The 16,510-nt window shown below is 40.3% G+C and overlaps 1 protein-coding gene across 1 annotated transcript; it reads left to right on the top strand.

Moving 5' to 3' along the window:
* Window positions 1–162: 162 nt before the first annotated feature.
* On the top strand, window positions 163–16,251 carry LOC121952523 (clathrin interactor 1-like). Its single transcript, XM_042499268.2, has 12 exons — window positions 163–404; window positions 5,714–5,818; window positions 7,260–7,356; window positions 8,171–8,279; window positions 8,892–9,098; window positions 9,991–10,159; window positions 11,061–11,277; window positions 11,370–11,451; window positions 11,595–11,672; window positions 12,242–12,564; window positions 12,707–12,890; window positions 14,009–16,251. Exons 1-12 carry the CDS (start codon window positions 364–366, stop codon window positions 14,392–14,394), a joined length of 1,998 nt encoding a protein of 665 aa, XP_042355202.2. The 5' UTR covers window positions 163–363; the 3' UTR covers window positions 14,395–16,251.
* The last annotated feature ends 259 nt before the right edge of the window (window positions 16,252–16,510 follow it).

The following is a 16,510-nucleotide window of genomic DNA, read 5'->3' as shown; positions in this document are numbered from 1 at the left end:
AGCACCTGGGGCTGTTTTGAACAAAACAACCATCCTACAGAAATCAACAAAGTTTCAACTGTATAATCTTGACTGCCCCATTAGATCTTGCATTATTATTTGAGCTTTGTCAATAAACACGCTTATGATACAGTCCGCGAGCGAGGGAACATCTCGACGCTTCTGTGACGTAGACGGAGAACGGCGTTTCCGTAGCAACTGGGGCCGATCCGTTAACCGCAGCGGCCGCTGTACTCCGGGAGCTGATCCAGGAGTTGGGGGGGGGACTGTCGTCGGTAACCGGATACCTCCTCTGTCTTGTGGGGCGTAGAGACACGGGGGCGACGCAGTATCGAGGCGGCGAGCCCGCAGTTCCGTGCGGAGATGCTGAATATGTGGAAAGTCAGAGAGCTGGTGGACAAAGCGTGAGTACCGAGGAGCAGGTGGAGCTGTTTGCACTAGCTTAACCGCTGAGTGGCTGCTAAGCTAACCGGCTAGCCGGGCGGGTTTAGCCGGGCAGCATCAGCAGCTTTTACCGCTGACAGAGAAGAGGGTACGGCCCGTGACGTCACGGCGATAGCCCCTCAGCTGTTAGCTCCGACTAGCTGGCTAGCTGCCAATCTTCAACCTTGTGGCACAAATAGAGATGTGTGTTTTACAATGGCTTGTCCCAGTGCACATTTTTCAACACTTGCTCATATAGGCCAAGAGAAATTCAACATTACACATTGCAAATTCATGTATTTCCGATCCACAGCGAAAGCTACCCAGTTAGCTAATTCCGCTAGCCGTGCTAAACCCAGGTCGGCTCTGTGTACTGTTTCTGTTGGTGCTGCTGCAGAATTACGCCCTGTCCCACCCTGCTGATGCACGCCAGCTCCACCATGCATCCACCTGATACTATACTCCGATTAGAAAGCTGTACATTGATGATAGTAAACTAAGTGGCCGGATAATTGTATTTTGTCCTGCCAATTAGCGACCAACCATGTCTCAACGAGGCCCATGCCCCCATGGTTCCGCACAGTTGGACAACAAAGCTTGTTAGCCAAACAGATCATGCTGTTGTAGCTAATGTTGGCGTTGCAGTATACTACATCGTGTTTGTCTGAGCACTACGTTAAGCATGCTTCTTTGGGATGTGTCGTTGAGACATCTGTTGTTGGGAGTATAATGTTCAGTATAATATATATAGAACATCAGCCTCCTGTCCTGTCTGATCCAAGAGACACGCTTAGTTATATGAATGACTTTGCTGTGTAAAACCCGGACACACAGAAGTGGAACATGCGATGATGCTTTTAGTTACTTTAGATAACGAAACATATTTTCTACAATATACCCTATTTAATAACCCACGTAAACAATGTTTGATAAGGACCACTATCCAAAGATCTAGCTTTGTGGCAGCTACAAATTAAATAAAGTTCTCAAGTAACTTTACAATGGGAACTAGGGGTGTCACAATCAAGTATTTTGGTCCTAGTAATTTGATATTATCTGCCAATACCGAGTCCCTATGTGCCACTTGTATTTATCTGGATAATGCAGCTGCACAATGCAAACTTCAAGTACTTCAAGTAAATTATTGAAATCAATCCAGTGTATATGCTGGACAGTTTAATGTAATGCAATACAATACAAGGAAGAAATGTCTGCATCAAAACTGTTCCTAAGATTTTCTTTTCTTTAAAAAAACAAAACAAAATAAGGTTAACAAAAATATTCGATATGGCTCTTATCACAATTTCACATTGAGCAAAAATTTTCAACAAAATAACAAAGTAAATAAACTGAAATATGTCTTAAGAATTGCTCTCAAATACACTTAGTGTAGCATTGTTGTAAAGGTACAGAACATTATAAATGAATAATATAATCACAGTTGCACTTTAAAGTATTTTGATCGCTGAACTTTAACATTCCCAGTCACAACGACTAAAAAATGGTCACAATTCTGCTTATTACAGGAGTATAGTGAAACTTGTTTACTAAGAATGAACAAGAAAAATTTAGATTCCGCTTTAAATTGTGTAGCAGATGAAAAAAAGATCAGATTCTATTTATTGGGGTAGCAATATTTTATATTACAATAAAATCTGAATATCTGCTGTAAATGGTGCTCTCCGTTTACAACACTTGTGTGAGGGGTGAAAGACGGATCGGGCAGGGTGCGTGCTCAAAATAATCGATCCCTAATGAAAACTGTCAAATATTTTATAAAGGAACAATAATCTAAATCAGTTTTTCTGATATTGGTTTTTGCAAATACTAGGAATTTGAATCTGGTTTTTCATTGCTCTCAGTGCACTTACACAGAAAAAGACAGACAGCCAACAACAAAAAGAACAACAGGGCTGGACAACAACTTAAACACAGTAGTACAACAAGTAGTTTGTATTGTATTATTTATTTATCTACATATTTATGATATATGATCTGGTGCCTTGGCCAAATAAGTGCATCACCCTTTTTCATGTGCTCATTCTTACACCAGAGCAAAGTGTGGTTAGTTTAATATCACATTAGTTACACTCTTTGAAGAGCCTCCATCAACTGTTTTTTGTGTTGTGGTTGTTGTTTGTGCTTTTTTTTAGTTCAGTATCAATTCTTTAAATTTCACTTCCTTAACATTATAGGACATTAATTTATTATTTAAAAAAGAAGAAGATAAATTCAATGGCGTATAGATACCTGTTATCACAGTAATGATGATAAACCAAAACCCCATTAAAAAAAAATGTACCCTGCATTATACACTCAGTGGTCACTTTATTAGGTACACCCATGAAATCTAATCCAATTTAATACAAACACTCAACCTACCTGTACAAGTAAAACTAATGGAGACCCCAGGAAGAGTAGCTGCTGTTTAAAAGCTAATGGGGATCTTAATAAACAAACAAGCAAACAATTATAATAATGTCCAGTTTTGATTGACACTGTCAGAAAGGCATATATTCAACTATTTGTTTATTATTGGGGTTTGAACTGGACTGCATTACATTGAGAGAAGTTTCTAATGTCATGCCCACCCTATTTACAAACACGAAGAGGTAAGAATATTACAGAAACACATTTCAATACAATGCAATCCAGTATGACCACCACTAACAGCAACCTCGGTATTAAACATTGAATTAAAACCTCTCGGCAAGACTTAAAACTTATCATTATGAGCTTCATAAAGGTAGAAGTAGCAGAGCTGTTTTACTGCATTGCATTATATTGTATAGGTTGTACCTGATGAAGTGGCCAGGGTGTGTAAGTCAAAACATACCACCTACTCACCGTCTCATTTTGTTTCACAGTGTTGTGTTCTTTGCTTGTTATTTTCTCGTTACTTTCAGCTATCCTTATCTTTTACTCTGTTAATGAGGTAGGTGTTTAAGACTTGAAGGTTAAAGCTCCATGTGCGTTGTTAAGTGAACTTGCATTTTGATTGCAACCCAGCAAACAAGGTTTAAATACAAGCTAATATAAAATACATACTGTGTGGGTGTTGTATTTACGTTCATACTGTGCTGCACTAACTGTACCCAAACAACACTGAAACCCTGAAAAGAAAAACACACTGCCCAGTGACAGTTAGGGTACAGTTTTGCAGTTTTTCATTTTCCAAATCACATCTTTATTTACCACATTTTCAATCCTATAAACAAAAAGCATTGCAAGAGCAAAAGTCACAGTAAGAATGCTGACATGAAAATGTCATATTTCACATTGACGGCTCACAGTTTGAGACCCTACATTCTCCGGTTGCCTCAGCCCTTTAAAGGACCAATCATATAGCAAATGTGATAAGATAAAAAAATTAAGTCAGTAGAGGAAAGTTGCACAAAGGAAAGATGAGTTATGGGAACACCGAAAGGAGATAAGAAGTGGAAATGGTACAGTGTAGAAGCACAGACAGACGGAGCGCTCCACAGAGCTTCAGATGGAGTAATAGACACCAGCTCCCATCAGCTGTTGGTTGTGCCTGGCTGGGCATGATGAATACACTCTATTATTGATCTACCTCAACAGAGTTGGCAGCGGCGGCCTTGCTTTTCCTGCAGATTAAGAGTCACGCTATTATGGAGCTCTCGCTGTCTGTGTCTGTCTCATCTGCTGATAATAACACAGTCAAAGGCAGCTTCTGTGATGCACAGACGCCTCTTATTTTCCTTTAGCTGGAAGGGTGGCAGAGCTCAGAGGAGAAAGAGATGGAGAGGAAAGGTGCTGTGGAATAAAGGATTAATGATAGGATGGGAGACCGGGAGAAGTAAGGAGATAAAACAGGATCAAAAATGAAGTGAAGACTGAATTAAAAAAAAAAGGCCAGGTGGAAAAGGATGGAGGAATGACAAGCTGACGGAGCAGGAGCATTAGATAAGCTGAGGAATGTGAAAGGTGTGTTTCATGTTGTGCTTCTGCTGTGTTTTTAGGCCTCCGTGCGGATGATAGCCAAGGCCGGAAGCATTATTTTTCGGGTTGTCCAGCCATCTGTCCAGCTGTCCGGCACATTCTTGTAAATGCAGTATCTCAAGAGTGCCCCGAGGGAATTTCTTCAGATTTGCCACAAATGTTCATTTGGACTCAGTGATGAGCTGATTAGAATTTGGTGATCTAAAGTCAAAGGTCAAGGTCACTGTGACCTTGCATCCATCCCATTTTCATGAGTGCAATACCTGTAGATGACCTCAAAGGAGGTCCCTCAAATTTGGCACTAAACGTCCACCTGGATTCGAGAATGAAGTAATTCAAATATGGTGGTCAAAGGTCAAGGTCACAATGATCTCATAAGTATGTTTTTGGCCATACTCAAGATCCTTGGGTGTGCACCTGTACAGATCTTCTGTGCTGCCAGAGGGATGATGTGTGTGAAGTGTCCATGTTTTCGCGGACATGGATGTGAACTCTAAGTGCAAGTTCACTGGTGCACAGAGGCACGCAACCGCAACACACACACTCAGGAGCACAAACACAGCAGCTGGTGAGCACACTAAAACAAAGTGGGCAGGCAGCAGCAGACATTGCTTATTGGGAGGTTTGGCTGCGTTTACCTCTCTCGCTTTACACACACAAAGGGATATACACTCCCCACTCAATGCACTTTTTGCACACTGACTCATCTCCCTTTGTGTATGAACAGCTGAATATTTTCCTTCACGCTATGCTTGTGTACGTCTGTTCTCTGAAGTGCAGCGGTCAGGAGGCTTTTAGAAAGCTGTCATTCATTATTCAGTAAACTGAGATTCTCCTTGTCTTACCTGATTTCATTGTGTGTTGTAATCCTTTTTTCCACAGTTATGCTCAGCTCGAGTCTGTGGTGTGTTTGTGCCGCATGAGTGAGGTGTTGCTGTGTGTAGCAGTAGGTAGACATCTGTGATGTGTAGAGTGTGTGTGTTTGAAGAAGGATACAAAAATAATGCTCTGCTAGCCAGAGGGATTGTTTGTCATTTAAAAGTTGTATTTGTGTGTGTTCTTCTTTGTAAATAAGCCAGCATGTGTGTTTATGATTGTGTTTCTGCTGTCTGACCTCTGGAAATGTGACGAGTGGAGTGTGAAGGGAATCTGCACAGAATATATGCTGATAACCAGCAAGGCTGACTGACTGAAAGAGCGACAATAACAAGCGCCTCGTTCACAGTAGATAAACTGAAAGACAAGAAAGTAAAGCCACAGGGTTTTCACTTTTCCATGTTTGAAATATTTTTAATATATTTATGAGAATATATGTTTGTGTCAACAGCACCAATGTGGTGATGAACTACTCAGAGATCGAGTCCAAGGTGAGAGAGGCCACCAATGACGACCCCTGGGGACCCTCCGGACAACTGATGGGAGAAATAGCCAAGTATGTCTAACACACACACACACACACACACACACACACACAGCTACTGAATGTGCACACAAATACATGTACATTATACCTGATGTAGCAGGTGTTGGTTCATTTCACACACATTCACAAAAGATGTTTTATTAAGGAGAAATGAGAGTTCTGTTAAAATGGCAACTAAAGCCTTATTTGGAAGGACTAGTATCACCTGAGGATCGCTTGTGACTCAGAAATTGCGCCCATCCTCCCCACGTCTGTGTTTCGGCAGTGCATTTGCAGAGATAAGCGAAGTCTGTATTTTACTCACAATTACCAATATTATGGTATGATAAACAAAGTCATTTTTAATTCTACTCCACAAAACACAGACACATTACACGGTACCTCTAGTTGTGATGTACAGTGTCATTAACCTCCTTTTTTCTTAAAAATGTGGGTAAAACAAACAGAGCTATGGAGCCCCAAAAGATGAATATTTTTTATGTTGTCAAACAAAAGTGGCATGAGATTGAAATACTCAAGTAAAGTAAAAGTTCCTGAGATTTGTACTTAAGTACTGTGCTTTAGTAAATGTACTTAGTGACAACTCCAGCACTGGAGCACTGGTCAGCAGAGGGACACACAGTAACTAAAATTACAGTAATTGAAATCAATGCACCAAGTATAGTCGTATTTTCTCAGCCCTGAAACTTAATAATCAGATTACTCTAAAACATCATATAAATTTGATTAAATTATATTCATGCATTTTTAAAAAATGTTCCTTAAATGTAAAACTTATTTTTCCTTGTGCTGGGCAGAAATCTGTGGCTTGTGAAACCGAGATGTTTTTCTCTTATTTTGGTAAAAGTGCTCTCAACCAGTCCTAAATTTGCTTCCATCTAAGAGAGGAGAAAAAATAAGAAAACACCGGTGAATCCCCAAAATCAATGGGTACTAACAAACTAAGCACAAATCGTGGATACATGCACAAATACGAGAAAATTTGTTCATATGTAGTTTCTTGGATGATGCCCAATGTCACACGTTATTCATCTCATCATCTTTCAAAATTTCACTCTTCTGATGGATTTTTAGCTTGAGATTTTATCTTGAGAAAACAGAAAACCTAAATACAACCCCAAATCAGAGATGTGGCCCCGTGCTGATTCGCACGGACTGATAATATCACATGACCTCTATGTTTGGCAAAATGTGGTAGGTAATTTATGGTCAAATTTTTACTTGACAGATTACAGACATGGCAGATTTGCACAGGAGTAATATTACAGATGACCTCCTCAATTATTAAAAATTCCCAAGGTTATACATGTCCTTTGTGAACAGGGTCTGAGTGTAATTCTTCACAGGTTCTGGTCACAAGACCTGATTCTGCTATGGCTTTTCTGCATTCAGTTTTCCCAGCACAATGATATCTTTGTTTGTGTTTGTGTGTGTGTGTTTGTGAGTGTAGATCTACTTTTATGTATGAGCAGTTTCCAGAGGTGATGAACATGCTGTGGACCAGGATGCTGAAGGACAACAAGAAGAACTGGAGACGAGTCTACAAGGTATGATAACAACAAAAAGCCCATGGGATTTTGGATCATTGCAGAAAATGAGCTCAGCAGTAAACAAACATTTATGATTCTTACACATTTTGTAAAGCAAGATGATCTCTACAAATGGACACCACTTTTAGGATTTTTAAAGCCTGAATGCAAAGCTAAAAAATTAATTACACTACGGGCTCGTCACCACCACAGCGAGGCTGTAAACCCATGTTCAGCGCAGTTCGGTGTGATGATGCTCTGTAGTCTCATTTAGCCACTTGTTATCAACTGCCTTTTTTAAGAAACATAAAAGCTTCAAAGTTCACAGTGGGGTATTAACAGATGTATTTTATGTCATAGAACAAAAGGTCAAAGTCTCTGAAGCTTATAATAACCACAGACCTTATTTAAGGCTTCTAACAAAAAAAAACTAAAAAAAAAACAAAAACATTGACTTTGACATGAGGGAACCAGAGGTGTTGAAATGTTAACTGATTTCCAGGTTTTAGGACTCATTATTGGGGTTCTCTATATGTATTATATTTACAGTCTCAACTACATACTTGTGCCTTGCCACCATAATCATATCACTAATATGCAAAGATTATAAATAATGAGTCCAGGAAATATAAAAGAGTTTGGATTTTTAAGAGAGCAATTAAGCTGAGTTCAAGAGAGGGGATGGTTGAGTAAAGCAGAACTGACTTTAAATCATGTTTTTAGGAGAGATTATTTCTCACTGCGTCATTGAGGCTATATCGCCCCATAGTTAACTCTCTTATCGTGTCTCTCACTCCATCTCTTAATATCTCTCTATATCTCCCTCTGCCAGGCTTTACTGCTGCTGGCCTATTTGATTAGGAATGGGTCTGAAAGAGTCGTCACCAGTGCCAGAGAACATATCTACGACCTGCGATCTCTAGAAAACTACCACTTCATTGGTGAGTCTCTAAATCAAAATCAGCTACATCCTTGACTGTTTGGAGGGCATTTGGCAGGAAGAGTCTTTGTAGATTTTTGATCACACCTGCTCAGAGGTCTCATCACCGGACCTGCTCAAAAGTAAATGCTTTTTGGCATAGGATATGATTGGAATTAGTGACTACATTTGGGGATACAATTACATTTAAGTGGGATGTGCTCCTTTTTGGTTGCTTACTTTCAACATCCACAAATATTAAAACAAAGTACTTATTTGGAGTACTGAGTTTAGCTGCTGGAAAAGCTGTTACAAGATAATGGCTTCAGCCAGATGTCCCATCCACAGAGAACTGGTATGATATCATTTATTAAATCTTTGCACTGGAAAGAATAACCTTTTTAATGAGGCTTCAGGAAACTAAATTTAAGGAAATTGATGGGGAAAAAATCACAAGGATTGACCCTCTGGGGACCCTGAATGTCTTAAATTAAACAGAATATCTGACATTTAATTTTTAGGCCACCTTACCATTGACAAAGGTGGGGTAACCAAAATTACTATCCACATCAAATATCACATCAGTTTGGCCGAAGTCCTCAATTTTTAGTTTCCTGTGTTTGTGTCTGTCCAGATGAGAATGGTAAGGATCAGGGCATCAATGTGCGTCAGAAGGTGAAGGAGATGGTGGAGTTCATCCAGGACGATGACAGACTAAGAGAGGAGAGGAAGAAAGCAAAGAAGAACAAAGACAAGTACATTGGAGTCTCCTCTGATAGTATGGGAGGAGTAGGAGGAGGAGGAGGTGGAGGAGGAGGAGGAGGAGGAAGCATTAAGAACTGTAAGTGATTCACTATATCTCTCACCTAGCAAATCAACAATATAGCTTACACGTCACAAATAAATGTTTACTATTTTTTCACTAATGTTTCCTTGAGCCCGTTTTTGTTCTCTCTCTGTACAATACTGACTTTGAGTGGTAGAGCTCCAGGTGCGCACAGACAGCGACAATAACTTTGTCCTCCACTTCTGATTCTCGGTAATGTCAGGAGAATCCTTACCAGACCTGAATGCTGATAGGTGTTTTCGACACAGTGTCATATTATTACTGCAAATACGCAGAATTTGCAGGTTGGCATCATTTGCTTTTACTTGCGTCCATGCATAGTATGTAACTGCAGTGTCAAACGCTCGCCTCGCATTATGTATAAACACACTACTAGCAAGTTGAAGTTACCAAATCAATACAGAAAATGTTTAAAAAAATTACTAAGATATTTTTATTTTGTGCTTTTAACAAGTTCTTTTTTGATAAGAGGATATTATTTATTAATGAACCATTAGTAGATGAATTGATTAGTCGACCAACAGAAAATTAACAGATTTTATCATTTGAAACATTTGATCAAAAATGCAACAGTTACCAGTTTCAGCTTCTACAGTGTGAGGATTTTTGATATGTTGTATAATTTTTTTTTCAATTTTGTTAATTGAACAAGACATTATATACATTAAACAGTTAATCAAAAAAATAACACTCTGCAGCAGCTCTGATTTTATTATTTCTTTTAGTGCATTATATATATTATTAATCAGAAATGGTTACACATGATTGTAGAGCTGAATTTGTTTTTACAAGACAGAGACTGTATATGTCCTTTGGTGGATGGCTATGAAACTGGGAATGATTACAAAGTCTCCTTCCCCGCCCTTTTCTTTGTTCTTCCCTCCAGCTAATGAGTTGGATCGGAGTAAGTGGGATGAGGACTGGGATAAGAGCAGAGGAGCTTTCCCTTTCAGCGAGAAGCTCGGAGAGATCAGTGACAAGATAGGCAGCACCATAGATGACACACTCAACAAGTTCAGAAAGAAAGAACGAGACGACTCACCCGACAGAATCAGGTAAACGTACACACTGACAACGTCCATGCACAGTATGTGTACATTTCTGAAACCTTTGAACAAATCTTTGAACAAGTTCTGAGTCACTACGCGATTCCTTGGTTGTGCATAGTGGTGTTGTTATTGCAAATATCGAAGAATCAAGATATGAAAAACTTTATTGTCAATCATATTGTGACAGAAAATCACCTCGGTTAGGAGCTAAAACAGCATGAAAAAAAAACATTCACACTCATGAGACTCACATAAAATCACAAAACAGTTCCATAGATTAATAAAACTTGTGTAAACCTACATTAAAAAGTAGTGACTGTTTTGTCTTGTTTAAAAAGTATATTGCAGGTGGAATAAAAGAGTTTTTGTAAGTTATCCTTTTGGCCAGGGGATCTCTATAACAGCTGGTTGAAGGGAGTAGCTGTGGAGGGTCCTCAGTGATGCAACCTGCTTTTCTTTTTACCGCCTGACTGTTAAGTTCTGAGAGCTCGGTTTGATTAATGCTGGTAATCTTGGCTGCATGTTTGATGAATCTGGTGAGTTTTTTCTTGCTTTTTTGAGGAAGTTTTACCAGGATGCAATATTAAATGTGAGGACTGAGTCAATGTGACCGGCATACTGCTGTTAAAATGTCCTGTCTGACGTTAAAACCTTCCAGCCTCCTCAAGAGAAACATGCACTGTTGGGCCTTTTTATAATGCACAGAGCCACCCAGCTGTTGCACATCAGATTGCTGTTCATCTTCTTGCCATATGTTTCAGATCTTCAAACCATCTTGTCTTCGATTCACATATCCATCACATAACCAGTCACACAGATGTACAATAACTACAAAGTAACAGAATGTTCCTTAGCAAAATCTTCTGTGTGCCGTTTCTCATGCGTCCTTCGTGTCTGGTTGCCACAGTGACAACGAGGAGGACCGAGCATCGAGGAACGGTAGGCAGGAAACCCTTGAGTTCAAAGACGAGGAAGAAACTGTCACAACGAAAAGCATCCAGATCACGCAAGCAACAGAAACTACGACCACCACCACGCGGAAACGCAGCGGAGCAACAAGCAGCAAGACTCTGGACCTGGGCGCTGCAGCCCACTACACTGGAGACAAGAGCCCAGAGGAGAAGGTTCTCACACAAACTCTCATGCTTTTACAAATGTGCAATATATTCTCTATAGTACATGTTTCATCACCGTGTCTTTCTACCTCTGTCTTCAGTCAACACTCAGGCAGTCCTCCAGTAGCGGTCTAGCTGACCTGCTAGTCATTGACCCTTTATCAAATCAGAGCACTGCAACAGGTAAATATAAAGTTTTACACACAAAGTTGAGGAGGACAATGACAGTGGTTGTAAAATGTGGTGTACTAGAAATTGTGTCACTCTTTGCTGTATTTTTCAGTCCTTTTTTTTTTGTATAAATACGTGTATGCTCTCCCATCCAGGTGGCAGTTCAGACCTCATTGGTGGCTTTGCTGATTTCTCCTCTCCTGCAGCCTCTGCCAGCCTCCCAGCCTCCACTGGTAAACTTGTTCTTGTTGCTCTCAGCTTTGCCTGCAGTAATGTTAGGTCGCTTTCACACATTAATTTGGCAATAGCTGTGGCGGGAGGCATTATGTTTTTTGGTTTTTCCGACCATCTGTCCATCCTTCCATCAGTCCACCTGTACCATTCTTGTGAATGCAAAAACACTCAGAGGGAATTTCTTCAAATTTGACACAAACATCACTTGGACTCGGAATGACCTGATTAGAATTTAGTGGTCAAAGGTAAAAGTCACTGTGACCGCACAAAACATGTTTTTGGCCATAACTCAACACTCTGTATGCTAATTATGACCACATTTCACACAAATGTCTAATAGGATAAAATGATAAAGTGATGGCATTCTATATCCAAAAGGTTAAAGGTCAACTTCACATTGACGTCATAATGTTATGCAAAAAAAACCCCACATTATATTCAGATGTATTGTATTCAGATTTTTGATAATGGGTTGTTATGAATGAGTGTAAATGTAGGACACAGTAAAGGGCAGTTTCTGCCAAAATCCAAAAAGAATTAACATCAACATATATCATCTATCTGCCAGCTGCTGCATCATCCAATGGAAATGGAGAATTTGGAGACTGGAACGCTTTCTCGGCCAATCCACCGGCTTCTTCTAGCTCTGGTCCCTCCCAGTCCGTCACGGACCTTTTTGGCAGTGTCCAGTCTCCCACAGCCCCAGCCTCTAATCCTGCCTCCGCCCCACCTTCTGCCGAGCTCTTTGACCTGATGGGTGGAGTTAATCATCAGCTAACCAGTCCACATACAACACTGAGTGCCTCTCAGAGCATGACTTTCTCTCTGGGAGGGGTGACTCCAGGAGCATCAGTTGGTATGCCAACCATGCCCCTCTCTCGCTCTCAACAGGTAGGTACAGTACACTTCCCAGGAAAGTTCAGTTTGTCTCAAACTGTAAGAAAATTTGAGAATATTGTTAATATAGATACATTTTTTCTGTAAGTGTCAGAAGAGAATTATTCTGTTTTGAAATATTTGTAATATATTTTAGAGCTTGGGAGGCATGACATCTCAGCAGCCCATAGGACAACAGCAGAAGGTCGGTGTTGGAGGTCCAGGGTCGTTAGGGTCGACCTGGTCTGACCCCTCCGTCAACATCAGCCTGGACTTCCTATCAGCAGGCCTCAACCCCGCTAAGACACCGCCCACACTTAACAATATCATCCAGCAACAAGGTACACTGTGATTCATTTTCTGTGTGTATTTATACAGCATGTGGATGTTAAAGATATGTAAACCTCATCTAAAAAGGAAAACCAGAGGACCGTCGCAACGCTAGTTAGCCAGTTAACACATTAACAACACAATCCAATGTTAAAAGAGCAAAACATATTCAGCATGTGCCAATGAACAATACAAACCATCAGGAAATGTTTCTGCTAAAGAAAAACAATCTTCCCTTATATGAGAAGTTTGTTGATCTCACTCTCTCTTGACTTTAGCCCTTCGTTTACTTTCCTCACTTCCATTACTCTTCTCACGCGTTGAGCTGAACAGTCAGAGTGATTTCATTCACTGACAGACGCTGCTGCTGTCATTGCTATTACCGCTGCCGCTGCTGTTTCCTCTGCCGTTGCTGCCGCTTCTGCTGCCGTTGCCGCTGCAGTTGTCACTGCCGTTGCCTCTGCCGTTGTCACTGCTGTTGCTAATTAAACATCCTGAATCGGCAGAAAAAAAGCTGATCAGCGTCGGTGAGAGCCAACAGTGCAGCAGTGAGGGCCAGGGATGTTCACAGATGGCCCAACATTGACTGACGGACAACCATCAGCTTTATGTGTCGGGGCCTTAAAATTTTATTAAAGTCATGTGATTTTAGCAAAAACTGTCTGGAAATTTCCCAGTACAATTGTTCCAGACCTGTGACTTTATGTAAAATATGCAAACCTTAATTTAACAAGCAACAAAACTCCCCATGCACAGCCAGTGTAATCGTCAGGTGCTGGTTGGTAGCAGGAACATTTAAAGATAAAAACAAAGTCGACCATCGCACACTGAAGAACTTCACTGTGATTTTATTCAGCACTCTGAATAAAGTCACAGTTAAGTTCTACAGAGTGCGGTTGTCCACTTTGCTTTTCTCCTTTAAATATAAAAGTTATTTTTCATTTGGTACATCCATTCAGTAATGTGTTTCTGCTGCTTATCCAGGTCATGTATTAATTTCAATATAGTAATAGTATAGTATAATATAAATTCAATATATCAATATAGTTAACATTTTGAATATATGTTTATAACCCAAGTGGTAAAACAGATCGGACTAACTCCTGCCTGCTGATATGTATCCGTGCAGGAGTGCCTCCCAACCTGCTGGCCCAGAACTTCGGCGGACTGAACCTCAGCTCCCCGCCCCACGTGACACCCATTAGACCACCAGCCAACGCCATGACGATGGGCATGCCTGCATCTATGGCAACTGGCATGCCTGCCTCCTTGGCATCGAGTATGCCCCCTTCAATGACCACGGGTACCATGGGGATGGGGGGAATTCCTGTAAACCAAGGCATGATGGGAATGAACATGAGCATGAATATGGGCATGGCCGCTCCAGTGATGATGGGCAGTATGGCCGGCATGGGAGTGCCAGGAGTAGGGATGGGCCTAGCGCACTCCATCACCCCAGCCATGGTCCCACCCAAACAGGATGCCTTTGCTAACTTTGGCAGTTTTGGGAAATGAAGGAGTGCAAATGAGTGTGAGTGAGTGTGCATGTCTGACGTGATGAGAGTGTGAACCACAGAAGGACTGCTGTACTTGAAGACAACCTTGCATGTTTCTCTCTCTGCTTCCTCTGTCTTTGGCAAGTTGGCACCAGTGATTGTTCACCATCCCAGATCTCGCGGGAGATTGGAGAGAGCGCCCACTGGTGCCCCTTACCCAGTGATCATTTTACATGTGAAATTATGTCACACAGATGACTCCCGAAGAGCAGGGAAGGTGTCCACCCACAGCCTCTAGTCATTACGTTCCTGTGAGGAAAGGATTCTCGTCTTTACATGTTTTATATGAATGACAGTATATCCCCCTTCATTACAAAAAACACTGCAAAAAGTTTTTTTCTCTGTAGCTGCAAGGAGAATTCAATCAGTAGGGTTAACTGTAATGAAAATGGCAATGCTGCCTTAATTTTGCATTGTAGCCTCAGATATCATATTCTATATGATTTCAACCAAATTCAATCACAACATTTAAGCCATTACTTTACTGCCAGGGAGTGTTGCTCCTGTTGCTAACATTACAACAGTTAAAAAATCTGGAGAATACTGAATCCATACTCTGATCCTCCAGCAGAGGGCAGGATGGGTGTATGCGTCTAGATAATACTGTAATTAATCTTGAGCCATATTAGTGTGCTTGAATTGCATATCTAATCCTTTTTCTCCTCTTTTGATCAGGCTTGTAGCAGTTCACAGTGTACAGTGAGACAACCACAGTTTTAATTAAGATTAAAAGACAACTTGAGTGAAGCCTTGAACTGCTCAGAGCAAAGGCTCACAAAATACCATTGGGCTCCTTCTAATACAATAATCAGTTACTGTTAAAAGTGATACTTTTCCTCTACTTTCCATTTTGGATGTCTGTCTGTATCAGATTAATTCCTGATTAAAGGGTCGGTCAGTATTTTATTAAGACTACTTTTCACATAAATGTCTCGATGCCCCGTCTGACGTTGTGTCACTTCAGGCACAAAATTGTTGTAGGACTTTATGTAAGCATTGCTTTCTGACCCACATAGATCTCTTCTGTCCATTCTACTTTTTCATACAGACACTGTTTCTGGATAGAGGGACAGAATAATGTTTTTTTTTAAAGAGTATTTGCCAACTGCCTGCTGGAGAAGGTGGTGAAAAAAAAGGTCACCGTCTACATGACTGAACATCACAATCCTCTACATTTCTTTCATGTTACAAGCAGTGGTTCACCTCCAATTTCTTGGGTCAAACCAGCAATGTACCTTTAATTACAAAATATATTTGCCAGCAATGATTTTTCAGCCTGCAGCTCACTTGGTGGTCTCTTGGTGTGCACCTCACACACTCTGTACTAGAAAATAACCACTCTTACATTTGACCTGGAATAGATACATTGAGGATTTTTTTTCCCTTTAGATGCGTTTTAAGTAAATGATTTTTAAGGCTAGCTGAGACCAATCTTAAGGGTTTTGGGGACCCCGATTGAAGTATGTGTGTGCAAGAAAAGAGTGAATGAGTGTGTGTGACTTTGTTTATGGGTATAGTTTTCTCTGTTTGATGTGCAGACACAGCTAAGCAGAGCCTCTTGTCATTTTATAAGGCACTGCACTCCAAATGACCAAATCTTTATTTTGTTACTCTCAGAAGGATGATTCCATAGCTATTAGTTTAATATTTTATTAGTTTACTTGTAAGGTTATGTTCATATGAGAGAGCTACTAATAACATAATTTAGTTGACGGGAATCATGTTTTGGTTTCTTTTTCGGTACAGCTCATTTTATTTGATTGTACTCTATATTTTCTGTACTTCATTCGACATTAAATTAAATTATAACAATAAAGATTCAGGTCTCACTGATATTTGCATTACATTTGATCCTAGGCATGGCAATAGTAGCTCCCATTGAGGTCACTCCAGTCCCAAGTGAAGACAGGCAAGTCCCAAGTATTACTTTTACTTTCAAGACCTAAACAAGTCATAATGGGCAAATGTAATGCCATTTTAACAACAGAGTAATAGTAGGCTAGGTTATACTTACAGGAACAATAAATACTTTTTTTTAAACACTGCAATTATTTTTTGTTGAATTTTTTTTTGTA

The sequence above is a fragment of the Plectropomus leopardus genome, chromosome 15, assembly GCF_026936395.1.
Source record: "Plectropomus leopardus strain MGB_pleo_1.0 chromosome 15, ASM2693639v1, whole genome shotgun sequence".
NCBI lineage: Eukaryota > Metazoa > Chordata > Actinopteri > Perciformes > Serranidae > Plectropomus > Plectropomus leopardus.
The sequence above is the reverse complement of the archived record's forward strand: the minus strand, read 5'-3'. Positions and strand labels throughout refer to the sequence as shown.